Source organism: Phalacrocorax aristotelis, chromosome 4 (assembly GCF_949628215.1).
Source record: "Phalacrocorax aristotelis chromosome 4, bGulAri2.1, whole genome shotgun sequence".
Lineage (NCBI taxonomy): Eukaryota > Metazoa > Chordata > Aves > Suliformes > Phalacrocoracidae > Phalacrocorax > Phalacrocorax aristotelis.
Window position 1 is genome coordinate 70,657,028 of NC_134279.1, and position 16,732 is coordinate 70,673,759.

A 16,732-nucleotide genomic window follows, 5' to 3' on the forward strand; every position below is an offset into this window, starting at 1 on the left:
AAAAATCACATAGTTCACAAAGAAGTCAGTTTATCATCACAACCATTTATTTTGTTGAATGTAAATACTAACAGGTCAGGAGAACTGAGCAGGTGCTAGAGGTCCCAGGAAGACACTGTCACCACTTCTGTGGAAAGCTAATGCTCAGTGTACAAACTAGCCCACTAGAGACAGTATCATACTGCTCCTTGTCACACCCCTGCTGGCCTTCTCAGGATTACTAAGAGATACAAGGTTGAAAACGTGGTTATGAATCTCATAAAGTAATAACTAATTAAATTCCAATTTCCAGGCATACCTTTTTGACATACCATTCTGGAAGCAAAATCACAGAAGTAATCTCTTACATGGGTAGCCAAGTTCACTTATTTACAAACACAGGACTTACATTTTACACTGTAATAGCCTACTATTTTGTTAATGTTTTTAATTACACAGCAATTTGCCCACAACACCTTTATCATCAACACACTACAATGGCAGCAGTAGATCCTCGACAGGTCTTCGGTTCCATTTATTCTTCCAAAAGCTCAGTGAGCCATCATTTTTAGATTGATAACATATTATGTATTTTTAGCAATATTTTATTTATATGGAATTTACTAAGCAAATTGCAGTTTTTGTGGAAGATAACATAAACAATTTTTACCCTTAATTTGAATATGGTCCCAAAACCTCTGTTTTTACACAGAATCTTACAGAAAGTTTTTTCTTACAAAGAGCAAACCATAAAAATACTAATATCATTAACCTGGCATTGTTCATAGGTTGCTTTTATTCAACGCTACAGGATCATTAGTCTTTGAAATTTATATCTATAGGTAGCTATACCTTATTTTATTACCATATGCTACCTGTAGTTTTAAATTTATTTCAAACAAAAAGGCATAAAATAACATCTCCCCAATTTTCTCAGCCTGTTCTAGCAGTTATGCAACTGAACATCTTCCAAATGCACTCTCAGAACTCGTAATCAGCCTTCAGATCCTAGACATTATTAAATATGCATCAGTAGCCACATCTTTGTCATGTATTTACAAGATATACTGAAGCATAAAGCCTGATTTTACTGTGTGTGATGGTATGGGAATTTGAAAGCACTTGGGTCCTCCAGGAATTTAAGCCCAGGAGAGTAACACCGCAAGTGCTTCCAGTAACCAGACACTTTAAGTGGTTCATTTCTCTAGCTGACGTGTGTATGGAAGTGACCTGTTTTTTGAATTTTTCTTTGCTACATACCAAAAATATTCTCCACTACAAATATAGAATATTTATTTTATTGTTATTTACAGAAAATAGAAACAAAATGGAAAACAGCAGAAAAACCTGCACCAAATGACAACTGGAACAGAATTTACAATGATGTACACATGGCTATTTCTATATTATGCTTTCGTGTATTATGTGTTAGGAAATGAATCTTTAATGGCATTTTCTTGGCCTATATAATACTTTCCTTTATTTAAGTAGCCTATTGCTGGAGTAGCAATTAAGCTGCATCAATCACACTAACGCACCAGCAAGCAATGAAGATGGCAAGGGCACCACTGCATGCAAGGGAGAAAATGACACGGTAGAGGACATTAAGAGAGCCTTTTACCTGTCCTTTCTCGATTAGAGCTTTCTCCAGGTCCTCAATTTTTGCCTGACACCTGAGAAGATCAGCTTGCAGTTGCTCACGAGTCTGGGGAAAAAAAGTATTAAAAAGTGGGTGTATATGCATGCAATCCAGGTAGATTTAATTACACACAGAATCAAAGTAAAGATACCTTCTACCCACTTACGGGCTGTCAGTCAGCTTTTAATGCTTTACATTAAAATTATTGCTTTTGTGTTTATGTTATAAAGTATTTAAAGCCATCAGTTTAACAGCATTTTTTTTTCCTTCCTAGCCTAAAAAGGTGTTACATCACATATTCAGTGACAAAACTCTTCCTGAGGGGGGGGGAAAGTTAGGAACAGGAAGAGCTTTAAGAAGCAATTCATTAACTTTAATAATTCAAGGCAATTGGGAAAAAAGGGGCAAGAGAGAAAGAGAATTGCAATAAGCACCAAAAAAGGCCTATAGGTAAATAAATATATTGACCCAAAATAATTTATATATCCCATGAACAGCATACACCAGTCAGTTTTCCTCATTCTACATGATTATTACACTATGACACTACAGTAGGTATTACCCTCTGAGTCCAGTGATGCCGTAAAAGTGACTGGATCCTACAAGGTACTAAACAAAAATGACATAAACCAAGGTATATCTCTGGAGACCTTCAGTCACTGAGGATCCTTGAGCTACAGCAAGTACTTTTCCCACCCTACCTCAGGTACTCTTTCAGCCAAGCAGTTCAAAAATTCCCACAGGGATTTCCTTCTGCTTCTTTGCATCTTTGGGTCCTTGTTGTTTACCTTAAGCCTCATCTAAAAGTAACAGGAAATGTCCATCCCACCAGAACACTGGGCCCTACAAAACTAACCATGCAAAAAGCCACCTTATGACTAACTCAAAAGATGGATTTGCATGGACATGATGAAAGAAACCAAAATGCCATTAAAAAGAAAGGGCAACAATTCCAAAGTGTACTAAAGGGACAGTTTGCAAATACCTGCAAAATAAAGTTTTAAAAAGTTATTACAAAAATATTCATACCAGGGTCTCCTTTATGTGACAGCAAAGGAAATACATAATGGTCTCTCATAACTGTCCAATACATGAGTGCCTCTGTAATCTTTCTTTAAGAGTAGATGTATTTATGCTCCCCACCCCATTTCTAGCTTCAGAAGTGATCTCCAAAGTCCTTATGGCTTCCCTTGGCTAAGTGTCCTACTTAAAAAGAGAGTGTCAAATGTGACTAGGCTTTTGTAAGATGCTGAAAATTCTAACAAATAAAGCCATAAAGCAATAATTTACTATTATAAGAACTGTGTTTTACAGGGAAAAAAAAAAGTTAAGGTTGGTTGAGAGCCACTTCGAAGAACCTCGGGGGAAAAAAACCAAACCGAAATATGACACATTTTAAAGTAAACCCTGAATCTTCTAAATAGTGGCTCTGGGGGTAACAGAATAACATTTTTAGCTGTAAATAACTCCAGATAACATCAAGCAGCCTACATTCTTCTGTAACTTTTATCTGGAAAGCTTTGCTTGTTATCACAGAGAAGTTCTGCTCCCACAAGCATACTGTTTCTATATCTGAGAATATTCAGTAAGTGGAGTTTAAAATGCTTGCCAGAGAAAATGACATGGATGAAATAGTGCACATCTATGCCTAATAACCATCAGCAATCTATTGATATATAATTTTGTGAATATTTCATTAATTGTTCCAAGCATTGGACATTAAGCTAGTGACAGCTCCTACCTTTGGGGCAAATTGAGTCCATCCCCACGAGTAATTTTTAAACCACATTAAAATCTTTGTCTTTCCGCATTATTGGCAACATGTTGCAGTAACACAATACAATGAAGGCCACATGTAGCAAGGCAGTAATGTGTAATAATTCAGAATATTTAACATGTTTCTCTGTTTTTGGGGCCCTAGACACCTACAGCAGGTTGCTCAAGACCTTGTCCAGTGGCATTCTGAATATCTCCAGGGCTGAAGACTCCACAACCTCTCTGGGAAACCTGTTCCAATGTTTGACTGCCCTCAGAGGAAGAGGGGTTTTCCTTATGTTTAAATGGTATTTCTTGTATTTGAATTTGTGTTTGCTGCATCTTGTCCTTTCACTGGATCCCAATGGGAAGAGTCTGGTTCCATCTTCCTTACTCCCTCCATCCGGTATTTACACAAATTGGTAAGATACCCCTCAAGCTCTTCATGACCCTTCAAAGATAATGGAGAGTGGCCTTGCAATGATATCAGGCAAATCTCTCAGTAGTCAGAAACCTATAGGTTCAAGCTATACTTGATGCAGAATGAAGGACACAAGGTGAAGTTTCCAGCACTATGGCTATTGCTTGCTCATTTGGATGTTACATGTTCTTTGGTCATCGATCACAATAGTCATTCAAGTACAGGGTGACTTGTAATATGCTACATTTCTAGAGATGCCCCTATCTGCAAGGAGTTGGAATAAAGTAGAAGAAATTTTGCCTCTAATTAACTCAGCTCTTTTCTGATGCCACTGCTCTTCAGTGGATAGATCTGGGGATTGGGTCAGAGCTCACCAAGTCATTATGAAGTGATTTCTCCCCTCCCCAGTTTGGAAAAAACCAGAAAGGAAGATGTTAGCATGACTTCTGCTAACCTCATCTCTGCACTAAATGGTTAAACACAGTGGTGGAAGAAGGGTAAATGAAAACAGAATATATACTCCCTTACAGCTCAGATACCTACAGTGCAGAGACTGCTGTGGGGTTAAAAACCCATTTATTTCAATCACACATGCTGACCTAATAGGAACAACAGCTAGCTACGTACTTTTTAGTGGAAGAATACTCTCAAGCTGAGATTTTTTAAAACAAATTATCATTTCATATATTCAAAAAAACACTTGGAGAAATACTTCCTTAGTCAGATTTGGGTCAGATTTTTAATATACTTATATAATAAAAGTACCTAAGTACTTATAACAACCTATTCTCTGATTAATTTAAAATCCATCATGTTGCTATCCAAATTGCAGGTTCAGTGGGGATATCATTCTCAGTAACACTGCCTTACTACTGAAATCTTCAATATATTATGCATTCTAGAATAAAGTATAATGATATCTTTGGTCTGATCGCACCAGATGAATGTAAATTGTCACTTTACTGATAATATCCTCTAATCCTCAAAAACATTGTGCTTTGCGTTTCATTGACCTGCAAAATTATCTCCTGCTATTCCAAGTTTTTCAGCTTTTTCAATGATTTCAGAGTTAAAAGAAATTTCAGTTAAAAATTACCCTCGCTTCTCTCTCTGCATCCAGGGTTCCACCAACTTGTTCTTGAAGCAATGCATATGCTCTTTGCAGAGCTTGATACTCTCTTGTTAGCTGGCAGAACCTGAGTTCAGCTTCTTCTTTGGGTGTGCTCTTAATGAAGAGAGAAAAAAGTCATTTTATAGAAATATATATGATAATGTGTTTGTTTACATAGACAGACTCACAAACTCAACAAGCAACACAAATCATACTAAGACTAAAAGTTTATTAAAGGTTTAAGAAACTAAAACAAGTGGAGATGGAAGGAAGGATGATTTGAGGACAATGCAGAAATACAGAGATCAGTAACTGTCTACCTTACCATTTCAGGACAATATAAGTTACTATATAAGGCAGTAATGTATAGAAATGGGAAGAAACTGACTGGGAAAAGATGAGAAGGAACAGTTAATGCACCACTGTCTTCAGGAACACCAGGGCCACAGGGGCTCCAGAAGGGGTTTGTTCTACTTGTCATGCACTCAATTGCTCCCTCCTTACTCTTTTTCTGTACAATGCCACAGTTAAGCATTTTACCAGCACAAGCACACTAACACAGAGGTTATATTTCAAAAGCCAAAAGATGGTTTTTTAGATTTTTTTTTAACATGAAGTATTTTTAATGTTTTAATTTTCTTTGAATTTTGAGCAACTGACTCAGCAATTTCAAGGTCTTTCCTATAATGCTGAGGGCAAGAAATGTCCTTCCCTTTAATTAATTTTTGCTCCTGGAACTCAAGCTCCCAGGAAAGTGATTACAATATTATCACATATTAAACCTAGGAAAATAGGAAGCTACTTGTGACTGAGGAATATTAGACACAAGTTAGTGAACAGGAAAGAGAGATGCAAAAGAGCATCAGATCCATACTTTGCCCTCAACCCTGCAATCCTTTAAAGTAGGCCAGCTGCAGTTATATCACAGAGCTGAGAAAAAACTTGTCAGTGGGTATTTACTACCTATGCTCATTTAAGCCTTAGTGAATTGCAAAAGCCCCTCTAAGAATTTTAAGTACAGGAAGAAAACCCTGGTTGTATCAAAAGAGTCAAATAAATTATGAGGTTGAAAGGCAAACTATTGTCTAGTAACTATCGAATTTTGGCAAAGCAACAAGCGTCTTAATTTCTTTTGACTAATAAGAAAGCGTTTGAGGAAAACAAGTTTACTTCTCACCCCAATATCTGCAAAATCTGTCAGGCAGAATATTATCTTATTAATTCTACTGCACTGACTGTGGATGTGTCACTGGACTTCAAACAAAACAAAGCAATTCTCTGCCAAATCTTAGTTACTGCAGCAGAATAGCTGAAAAAATGTTTGCATTTATACTCCATGTCAATTTTTGTACAACTAAAGAACAAATAATGTACTACTTACATCTTCCAAATCTTCTTCTGGTGTTGCTGGTGTCCTGTCTGTTTTATCTGTGTTATATGAAGTTACAGATGATGTTTCCGAATCAACAGATTCTTCATCAAATCCAAAAAATGTCTCCACAACATGCCTCTGAAAAGTTAGTTTTTCTTAGTTACTAGCAAAACAGTTGAAAAAGCCCAATGACCCAGAAAGCAGTAGCCAAGGTCTTCTCTGACCATCATTTTAGTATTTAGGAAGAAAAAAGGGTCCATTGTAAACCCTTGTTCTCTGATTAAATTTGCTACTTTTTCAACATCATTTGTATAAGAACCTCCAGGAACTGCACATAGCACTGGGTAATTGTCAACAGAATAATGCTTTAGCAAAAGTATAAAAGCTAATTACCAAAATCATACAAGTCTTACAAGACTCATGGTAGAGAAATGCAATATCTATTAAGAAGAAAGTAACCCAGCACGATGCAACATATAAATTGTGGAACCAAAAGAGAGAAAATATTTTGAAGAACAATGGGGAACAAATTTCATAATTCATACTAATTTTAAAAAAAGAAAAAAAGATTCATTCATAATATCTATTTTGCAAAATCCTACTTCAAATTATAAATAGCTGCTTTCAATTTATTTTTTCAATACCATCATTCTCAATTTCTTCAAATCTTTGCTCCAATATTATGACTAACCATGAAAACTATGTTTAGGGAAAACGAGCATTTCAATGCAGATTTTAAAAATTTTACACAATGTAATCAATTACATAAAATAAAACGAGTAGCCAAGTGAAATGGAAGTGAATAGTACAATATTGTGAAAAAATGTGACATTTTATATAAGACATCACAAATGCAGTAATTCTTTCACCATTAAGAGCTCCCTTTTCATCAGTTTTCTAACAAGCTTAGAATGGAGCAAATTTGCATAGCAACTTCCACTGCTTAAAAAAAAATAAATTGCTCAAACATTTCACTAGAAAAACAGTTTTTCATGCGTTTTTCCTTCCAAAATAACAATAAGGAAAGTTAACTGTTATTAATCAATAGAAAGCCTAATTTTTTTTTAAACCATACAAGTGTTCTAATAATCCAACAAAATTCAGAGAAGCAGGGTAATTAAGAAAAAAAAAAAAGAAAAAAAAGGTGTTGCTGGAAAAATGGAGCCAGGTTATGAAGCACCTTAGTGAGACTAGTGGAGAGAGGTGGCTCTAAGAAGATGAAGAAAAATCTGTCTATCCACCTCTATATTTTTGGCACTGTTTGATGGTGAATCACAGATCCTGATGTCACAGTTTGTTTTAAAATACATATGTATTTATAAACCACAGGTTGTATTGTGAGAAGATGACAGCCCTGTTCATTAAAAAAGCCTAAAGGGTGAAAAAAAAATTATCAGTTTTTATTAATTCAGAACATCAGACATCTCACCAAAGCCAAACTGGCTAACTGTGAGCTACCAATTTCATTCAAGAAACTGAAAGGTTTTATTTTATCTATAATGCCCTATCTCATTACAAATTTCAAATATTTACCTTTCCTTACAGTCTTCTAGACTTATCTAACTTTATACATTCTTCCAGTGTGTCTACAATGCACTGTCTTTACTTTCTCACAAAGCCCCATTATGCTTAATATATTATTTTGGCTCAGCACAGCCCTTATCAACAGCCAAAATCGTCTGTCATGATTTAAGCGGTACCACAAAATCAAGCTTGTAGGTGTGACTTGGTGCCTGCCTGTGTGACACCATGCACTCCATTTACAGTCTGCAGCCCCGATTTCTGTGGTCCACCAGGTCAGTCTCATCACGCATAAGCTAAATAACTCCATAATTGTTTCACAGTACAGGCAATCCCACTCAAATACCGAAAACAGCTTCAAGACCCTGTTCTGGACCACTTAATTGCTTCACTTAAGATGAACCCTTCAAATAATGATTTAAAAATGTCATTCAGACTGCATTCTTAAATTAACTGGTTCTACTAAAATCTCCTTCCTTTGCACTCAAAAAACCCCCCAAACTCTGAAAGCCACATCTTTTCCAAAGGGACTGTGCTTATCCATGTGCATGCAGATAAATATGACACAGCACAGAAGGCAAAGAGTTTCTGAACAATCTTTAGAAACAACCTTCCTTTTGCAAGCTACTGGACAACTATTTAGTGTATTCACAAGAAAAGGACTGCAGTTACAGTACTATAACGCTGTAAAGACACATTACTCTTCCCTCAGTTCTTTAGGGAGCACTGTGATCCTTTCACCAAGCAGAGCTATGTCTAAGGTGCTTAAGACAAACACTTCCCTGGGATAATTTAATCCTTTCCTCCAGCATTCACATTCTACACCAGTTTGTTCACTGTTTTGTCCTATTTAGGAAAACAAAGGACACAGGGAATAGGCTTAATCTCTATTCTAGAAATATAAAGACTTTTCCAGAAAGCTAATGTGTTCTCTCACACTTGAATTGCAAACATTTTAGACAACTCTCACCTATGTACAAAGGTTTACTACAAAACTGAGGTGTAATTAAGTCCCTGGGAGATAGTCCATCCAGCATTTCTCCCACACTGAATACTGGTTGCAGCCTACAATCATCTAACAGTGATAACTACAAGTAAATATTGGGAATTGAAAATAGGACTAAAGAAATGGTGCTACCTTCAAGTTGTAAGGAGGACAAATTTATATTTTGGGTTGCCAGGTCAACTCATCAGGAAGAACTTTGTGACTCCAAACCGATGGGCAGATACAGTTTCATAAAGATAAAGGTAGATTATGTGGTGGTAAAGACAATGATGGCAGGTAAACAAAACCCAAGAGAGTTTCATGAAAACCACATCCTCATTTTGCAGTGTGGATACACTTTACTCAAAGATGCAGAGAGTAAACCCAAAACAAAGCTTCATGCGGACTCATATGCCAATACTTTTACATCCCACTCTCCTGCCCATACCAGTTTGTCTCTGTATGGGACTCAGAACAACTAGGTTGTGCTTTGGAGGAACCTCACCAAGGACAAGCAACTCAGAGGACTGAAGAACAGCTGACCCTGCTCATGCCTCCTGCTTCAAGGGTGCTTGGCCTCAAAAATTACAAATGCACTTGAGCAAAGATTAACCAAAACCTGCAATAAAGTATAGGCTTAAGGGGTGACGAAGTAAATAAGAGTCAATTCTTGAATTTGAAGACTGGTAGAAGACACTTCGAAAAGATGAAGAGCAAAACTCCAATTTATTATCATATATATGGCACAGGGAACACAGTACCATGAAGGTCAGCCGCAGCTTAGTTAACACTGACAATAATACTTACCATGCCAATAGGGCTTTTTGCTATACCTCAGACTACAGCCGCTTTTGTAGAAAACAGAGCTTAAGTATGTATATTCCTTTAACCCTGCACGCACACACCCCCTGCACTGTTTCAAGGAGTGAAAAAACAGTAGTAAAAAAACAGTGGGCTTGATTTTACATAAATGTGTATAGGTTTGGGTAGAAACTTAAAGCAATAATATTATTTTGACAAAAGATACTAGCTGCATTTAAACACGTCACTAGTAGCAAAAGTAGGGGAAATAAATTGCATATATTAATAAATAAATCACTTGATTATTAGATGGGAGGGAATTCGCAAGAAAATTAGTATTTCCCATCACACTAAAAAACCCCTGTGCTTCACGGAGAGCTAAAAGTCAAAAACTGTTAAATGCTATACAGACTGCCTATTATATTTGGAGTTGAACCACTTATTTATTTTTAATGACTCCTGCCTCTTGAAAGAAGCTGTACATTTATCACTTTGTAGAGCAGATACTTGCCATAGAAACAGAGATAAGGTATTCAGCCTTTGTATATTAATTGCACATGTGTGATTGCTTCCTGATGTAATTACAAAACAGCTGGTTTTATTGTTATTCATCTAGTATCTGAAGCAACTACCTACAAGAAGTGATCCACAGCAAAACCAGAACAAATTAACAGGTAAGGAAACAGCTGTATAGAGAAAAAAAAAAAAAAAAAGGAAAAAAAGACATCTGAATCATACGAAATTTGTTGATAAACGTAATAAATAATAAGGCATAAAGAAATATACCAACTCCAAGGGAGATTCCACATGTAGGTAAAATGCTGAATCACAATGGGTTTTGAAAAGTATATACATACATGTACAATACTCACTGGATTTTTGTAACTATACACTATTTTCATTCATGTTTCATTCAAACTTTTCTTAAAAATGGGAACATTCTCAATTAATAACTTAAAGATTCTTTTATATTGATTTGTACATTTGGTAGTTCTAAATCATAACTTCATAACTGAGAAAATAGTCATGTAAATTGCTGAAAAATTCTGATTTAAAATCTCATTTCCACTGACTACTGTCATGCACTTAATAGTAAGTATTTTTCATGCGGATTTATATCAATGTTTTCACATAATTTTGAAGTAAAATTATGCATTAGGTCTTTATAACTCAAGTATTAACACTTCTACTGTAGTGTGGTGCTCAGTAAACCTCAAAGTTTAGAATGTTATAAATCACTAGTGACACAGACCATATTATATGCAAATTTCAATATACCCGCATATTCTAAATGGTTAGGATTGGATATACTTACACATAAATAACCTGATTTCTCTGTTGCTAAAGTAGTTTCACTTTACATTTAAATATCTCATTTTCAAGTACTTAATCTAACATGATGAAAATGATCCAAGATGAATTTGCTTGTAATGCAATCAGATGAGCTAATCAGTAACTTCTTACCTTCATGCTTATATGTCATTTCTTGGCAGCCAGAAAAATACAGGCACACCAAAGCACAGAGGCAGATAAAAAAAGAAAAATATAAAACAAGAAATATGAACTCCATCACACAAGTGTGCAGGCTTCCCACTATCATGAATGCACTTTATTTATTAAAGTTTAAAGAAACAAATCTGTAGAGTCCTGCAGTTTCCAAACAAACCAGGTAATTATGCCTTATTTTCAAATAATTCCATCAATCATGGAATTACTGCAACTCCACCAATGTGTAAAAAATAAACAAATCCCCAAAAATACTGTTTCCAGAGTTTCTTGGTTATTTCACTACCAAAACTGGGAAGAGGGAAAAAAAAAAAAGAAGAAAAAGAAAAAACACCTGGAAAAAATCATGCTTTAAACAGCAAAAGAAGATTCACCTCCAGTACATCTTTTTCCTACCAAGTCCAATGGCTTGTTAACATAAAAAAATAAATAAAACAGAACAACAAAAAAAACCCCACAAACCAACACAAAAAAAAGCAAAAAAAAAAACAAAAAGCCACCCAACAAACCCAAACAAACAAAAACAACAACAAAAAAAACCCTCTATCAGCTTAGGCTGCTTCACTTCAGAGACAACTGTCTTACACCTTGCAACCACAGAGGTTATAAAGCCCCATCCCACTATGCTGCTCCCTTCCTCGGGGAACCCGAGCCGGTTGCTAGCGCTGTTCTGTGGACTCCTATGCCCCTTGGTAATTAAAAGAGTGCTCAGCCAAAGCTGCACTAGCAACAGTAACGTAGTGCACCTACAGAGCTCCAGAAATAACATAGGCATCCAACTGGAAAAAGAAAAGCCAACCGTCCTTGGTATTTTGAAAAGCTTCTCAGCTGAACTGATGTTATTTAAGCCTAATCAGGCTATAAGTGCTACTGGACTAGTCTGGCAGACCATTCACACAAGCTGTCTTAAAGATGGAGAAAGGCATGCCACAGATTCTGTTCCGGCTAACAGGAATCGCTGTCAGGAAAATACTCATATTAGAAAACAGACACAGACACTGTCCGGCCAGAGTACCTCGAAAATTAAGGAATCTGGAGTGTAAAAGTACCCAGTTAGAGGAGAAGCTGCAACAGTAGATGAGTGTAAGTCTTCACCCCATGCACCAAGTTCCTGTTTATTACAACAAAAAAGGAACCTTCCTATACCTTCTAGTCTGAGCTTATCTGACCACATTCATGAGGCCTAATTCTCATCAGCTATTTCCTTTTTCACTTTGTTAAGGGAAGTGGGACACAGCTGGAAATAGATCCAACTCCAACTGCCAAACTTGATAATTCACTGTGTTAATGCTAATTTTACATTTAACAAATCTTAGAAAAGCAAAGCCAAAGATTTACATCAGTAATTTCTCTTTCTGAGTGGTTGGTTAGGATAGATACACCCATAATTTCTTCTGCTATTATATATAGGTTATCATCTTTATGATATATAAGTCTTTCACAGATTATAGACAGAAATACACTTGCACTGTACACATACACATACATAAAGCAACTCATCTTAGACTGCCTTTATAGTCAATGGGCAGAAATAGGCCTTTTTAGGACAAAACTCATATGGCCTCTTTAGATATCTACTTCCAGAGGACAACAATCATCACTTAATGTTACCACTTCGTCCAGGATGAGGTGTCTATATCTCACCTCTGTTAATGACATCTAAAGAAGCATTTGCAATGCTCGGTTATATGAATTCTACCATTTTCATCTGGATTCCTGAGATAGGCTGTAAAAACAGAAAGGCTGAAGACGGTACAATCCCAACAGCTCATCTGGGTAAGCAGCCCACTCTACCTAGACTGTTTAAATGGAAAACTGTGGGAAACACAGCTTCCTGCGGGGTTTTTGGTCCTCACAGGACCACACAGGTGACCTGGAAGGAAACCAGCCTGTATGCCAGGATTGGGGATTTTTAGAAGCTAACATCAACAGCGTTTAAACTCCAAGTCAACACTGCACATTCATGTGAATAGCCTACAAGTTTATATGATGGAAGATAATAGGACACTAATAAATATATTACTGATGACTTCTTTCCTTAAGGAATTAGCTCATTTTGAAACTATATATACAATTATATAATAACTAGTACAGTACATATAGTATAACCAGTATAGTATGTACAATCCCATTCACTTCTCTCACAACTTTTTCTCTCTTTCACTTGTTCTTGTTTTATAGTCCTGGTTTTCCTTTGAGGAGATATCATCAAATAAAATTTCAAATGGGCAATTTCGTATGGGCACTGAAGAGCTTATGGGCAGCGGATGGAATAACTAGTGGGAGTTACACCTGCTACTGATGAATTTGTTCTTTCTGGTATACCTATCATATCATAAATAAGAAGAAAACCCCTACTAGCTCTGCTGCTCATAAGCACGCAACTCTTGCAGTAATCTCTGCAGAAGTCCCCCAGTAAGAGTACTGTTACCACATGCACGAATAGCACTGCCACAAATTTTTTAATGGTATCACGCACATTTTCTCCAACCCTCGCATTGTTTATCTCCTGCTTTGGTCAATAAGGAAAAGAAGAAGATACCACAAAAGCAGCAGCTTTCACAAGAGAAAACAGGTAAAAAGAAAGGCTACAGAGTCTCAGTCAGCTGAAGTTGTAGTAACGAAGAACATCTTTATGACAAAAATGAATAATTATAGAAGTTTTCAGCCGATAGAAATTAGCATCACTAGTTATCAACTCCTAAAAAAATTAACTGGTTTTGTTTCATGAGGAACTTTACAATGTAGCAAAAGATCTTACACAATTAATTTAAAATCAGATAAGGGCTAATAATTAGAGAGGACTATAAAATAACCCTATTACTTACATATATATATTTAATTTTGTGTCCTGCTTTTAAACTTGTTCTCAACACACAAACTTTCAGGTGTACTATACCAAGCAAGAATGGTTCAGGGTTACTGTAAATATATTTGGCATCTATCAGCCTTCCATTACCTAACAGAAAAATGTATGCAAGATTCGTTGTTACTCCTGAACTTTTCTTTCTTCATATGTAAAAGACACATCATTATCTGAAGCATAATTTGAAGAAATTTCTGCTGAAACAGAGAATCCCAAAGGCTAAATCTTTCAGAATACAGGTATTACAGAATGCAGAGCAATAAAAAAGCACCACCTGGAGGTCACCAGGAATATACAATGCAGAACACACTGACAAGAAGCACCCATTTTTGACAGAATGTACCTTAAGCTACCATAGGGATGATAATCATCCCTCCACTCTTCATTTTCATTTTTCCTCTTTTACCCCATTCTCCTTCTCACATGCTCCAGGCTGCTAATGCTCAACCTCACAAAAAACATTATTCAGCAAAGTTATTTACTTTAAGCACGTTTTACAATAAACAGTAAAGGTACACTCTGATGCAAAATGTTTCTTTTCCTACAATCAAAATTTCTCTCTTATACTTTGCATTCTAGAGCAAAATAGTTACTAGAGAAAAATAGTTAGAATCTTCTTACTATTTATATATCACATACAGAAATATCATTTCGATAACATCCCTAGCATGAGTTAAAGTTTTCAATTGTGATTAAGCAGTAACTCGGTACTAGTAGATTGAAGAGTGTATTTTCTTTAAAAAGGACTGAGCATTTGTCCTTTGAAATGGTAGTTGTATATCATTTAGACCTCAAGCCACTTCAATATTTAGGCCACAATGGCTAAAACTGTAATTATATTTTTTTATTTAAAGCAAAAACCAAACCAACAACACTTGTGTGCAGTACGAAACTTGCAGCTCCTGAATTACCCTAAAAAATGTAATAAGCATTCACTGGGAAAAAATAGAATTATATGACATTTTACCATTAGTTTAATTAGAGCTCTAATTTCAGGCAATAGTTGAAACAAGCACTGTTCACAACAACCAAAATGCATGGAAAACCAAAAGTCTGCTCACCTTTGGAGGTTTCAGACTTTTTCTCTTCTGTTTTCTAGACCGCAATAACCGTTCCCTTTCCTAGAAGAAAAGAGAACATTTTGGTATGGGTTTCTTTTAAAATATGTATTTAGATATGTTTTGCACAAAGAAATATCATCCAAATTTTCTTAAAGTCTATGGTAAAGCTAACTCAAAGACAATGTCTTTATCCTTTTGAATAACAACACGTTGCTATAAGATCATGCTGTACTGCAGCTTTATCCCTTTAGCAAACAAACCTTCAGCCATATATTTTACACACTTGATGGGAAGTTGGCTTGAAAAGGCTTTGTTAATTCTGGGCACAGATTTCTGCCAGTTCTTTTGACTCTTTTACCAAGAAGCTCACTATGGAAACAGAATTCACATTCTCACTCCAGTGCTCAACCATCCTGAAGCAGCAGGTCGGTAGCCAAAAATGAGTCCAGCCTTAGTAATTACAAGTCATTATATCAGGCATACTCTGATATACAACCATGCATGTGCAGATACAGTGCTACACGTGACTTATCCTTGTAGGGCAAAAGTCTCAAATCCACAGTACTCTCAGTCTGTGTCAATGTAGTCAGTGTCTTTTCTCTACCATGACTTTGGAACAAGATCATAATTAACTATATCATAATATGAGGAGGTTATAACTGGAAAAAATGCAGGGTTTATGAATGTTCAAGCCCAATAATACTGCCTTGAAATCCAAAGGAGCGGAGGAGAAAGAGAAGGTAAAAAATGCAAAGAGAGGACAAGCAAAAAAACAGCACAGGAAGCAGGTGATCTGTCTCCTTGCCTATTTCCTGGTTCTTTCCTTAGCTCTGCATCATTATTTGCAACATCTCTGTTTTTTAAAAGAATGATACCAGTTCTAAGTGTTTCTCTAGCAGTTATTGCTCACTGCATGGTATTATTCTATTCAGAGTTATTTGCTTTATATTCATCTCAGAAACTGGAAAAATAAGAAGCTCCCAGTGGAAATCATAATAAAAATATTCATCATATCAGCTCATTGTTCCAGGAACAAAGTTTTGGAAAAATACAAAATAATTCAGAAAAGCACAATAAATTATATGGCACATTTAATACATGTGGTTTTCAGAATAAGGAAAAGTAATGACCGCCAAGGTAGAATGGAGCAGGTATTGCAAGCTGCAGAATAATATATTAAGCTCAAGCTGAAAACCCAAAGTTGCACTTTAGACAGTGTTGAAGAGTAATGCTCCCTCCTCAGGTACCTGGTTAAGGCACAGTCCCTGCTTTAGCCTGGGTCTCCTGTATCCCAAGCAGGTGTCCAAACAGTTGGAGAAACTGGCTAGTCTTCTTACTGTCTTTCCTTTTCTTTCCTCTCACTTCAGTGCAGAATGAGCAAACACTTCAAAAATCCCCCACTCCTTCCTGATTCTAACCTTGTTTATAAGAAGACTGATTCACTTACTGTCTTAATAATACATCAAGCTACTAGAACAATAATAATGCCAATTAAAAAACACCATTTGCTGAATCACTAGCATCTTTTGCAGTTATCCGAGTTTATCTTGACAGCCTTCCTTTTAAGAACTGACCAGAAAACCACTGTTGTGGAAGAACTCAAGTTACATGGCTTCAACAGCATCAAAGAAACCCTACAAATGACAATACTAATCAATTCAGACACCCTATTGCCTAGGACTATAATTCTTATTTCTGTGCATCATATTGGTCTC

General features: G+C 36.1%; 2 protein-coding genes across 5 annotated transcripts in view; both read right to left on the bottom strand.

Annotated features, from left to right (window-relative positions):
• Positions 1-16,732, bottom strand: part of JAKMIP1 (janus kinase and microtubule interacting protein 1) — a 106,017-nt gene that overhangs the window by 41,146 nt on the left and 48,139 nt on the right. For all 4 annotated transcript variants that reach the window (XM_075091899.1, XM_075091898.1, XM_075091901.1 and 1 more), the window contains exons 8-11: positions 15,018-15,077; positions 6,287-6,415; positions 4,891-5,019; positions 1,601-1,684 (exon numbers count right to left, since the gene is read on the bottom strand). In XM_075091899.1, the coding sequence (XP_074948000.1) occupies positions 1,601-1,684; positions 4,891-5,019; positions 6,287-6,415; positions 15,018-15,077 (402 nt within the window). The remainder of the gene's footprint in view (positions 1-1,600; positions 1,685-4,890; positions 5,020-6,286; positions 6,416-15,017; positions 15,078-16,732) is intronic.
• On the bottom strand, positions 10,843-11,313 carry LOC142056672 (uncharacterized). Its single transcript, XM_075091902.1, has one exon. The coding sequence runs from the start codon at positions 11,182-11,184 to the stop codon at positions 10,963-10,965; it is 222 nt and encodes a 73-aa protein (XP_074948003.1). The 5' UTR covers positions 11,185-11,313; the 3' UTR covers positions 10,843-10,962.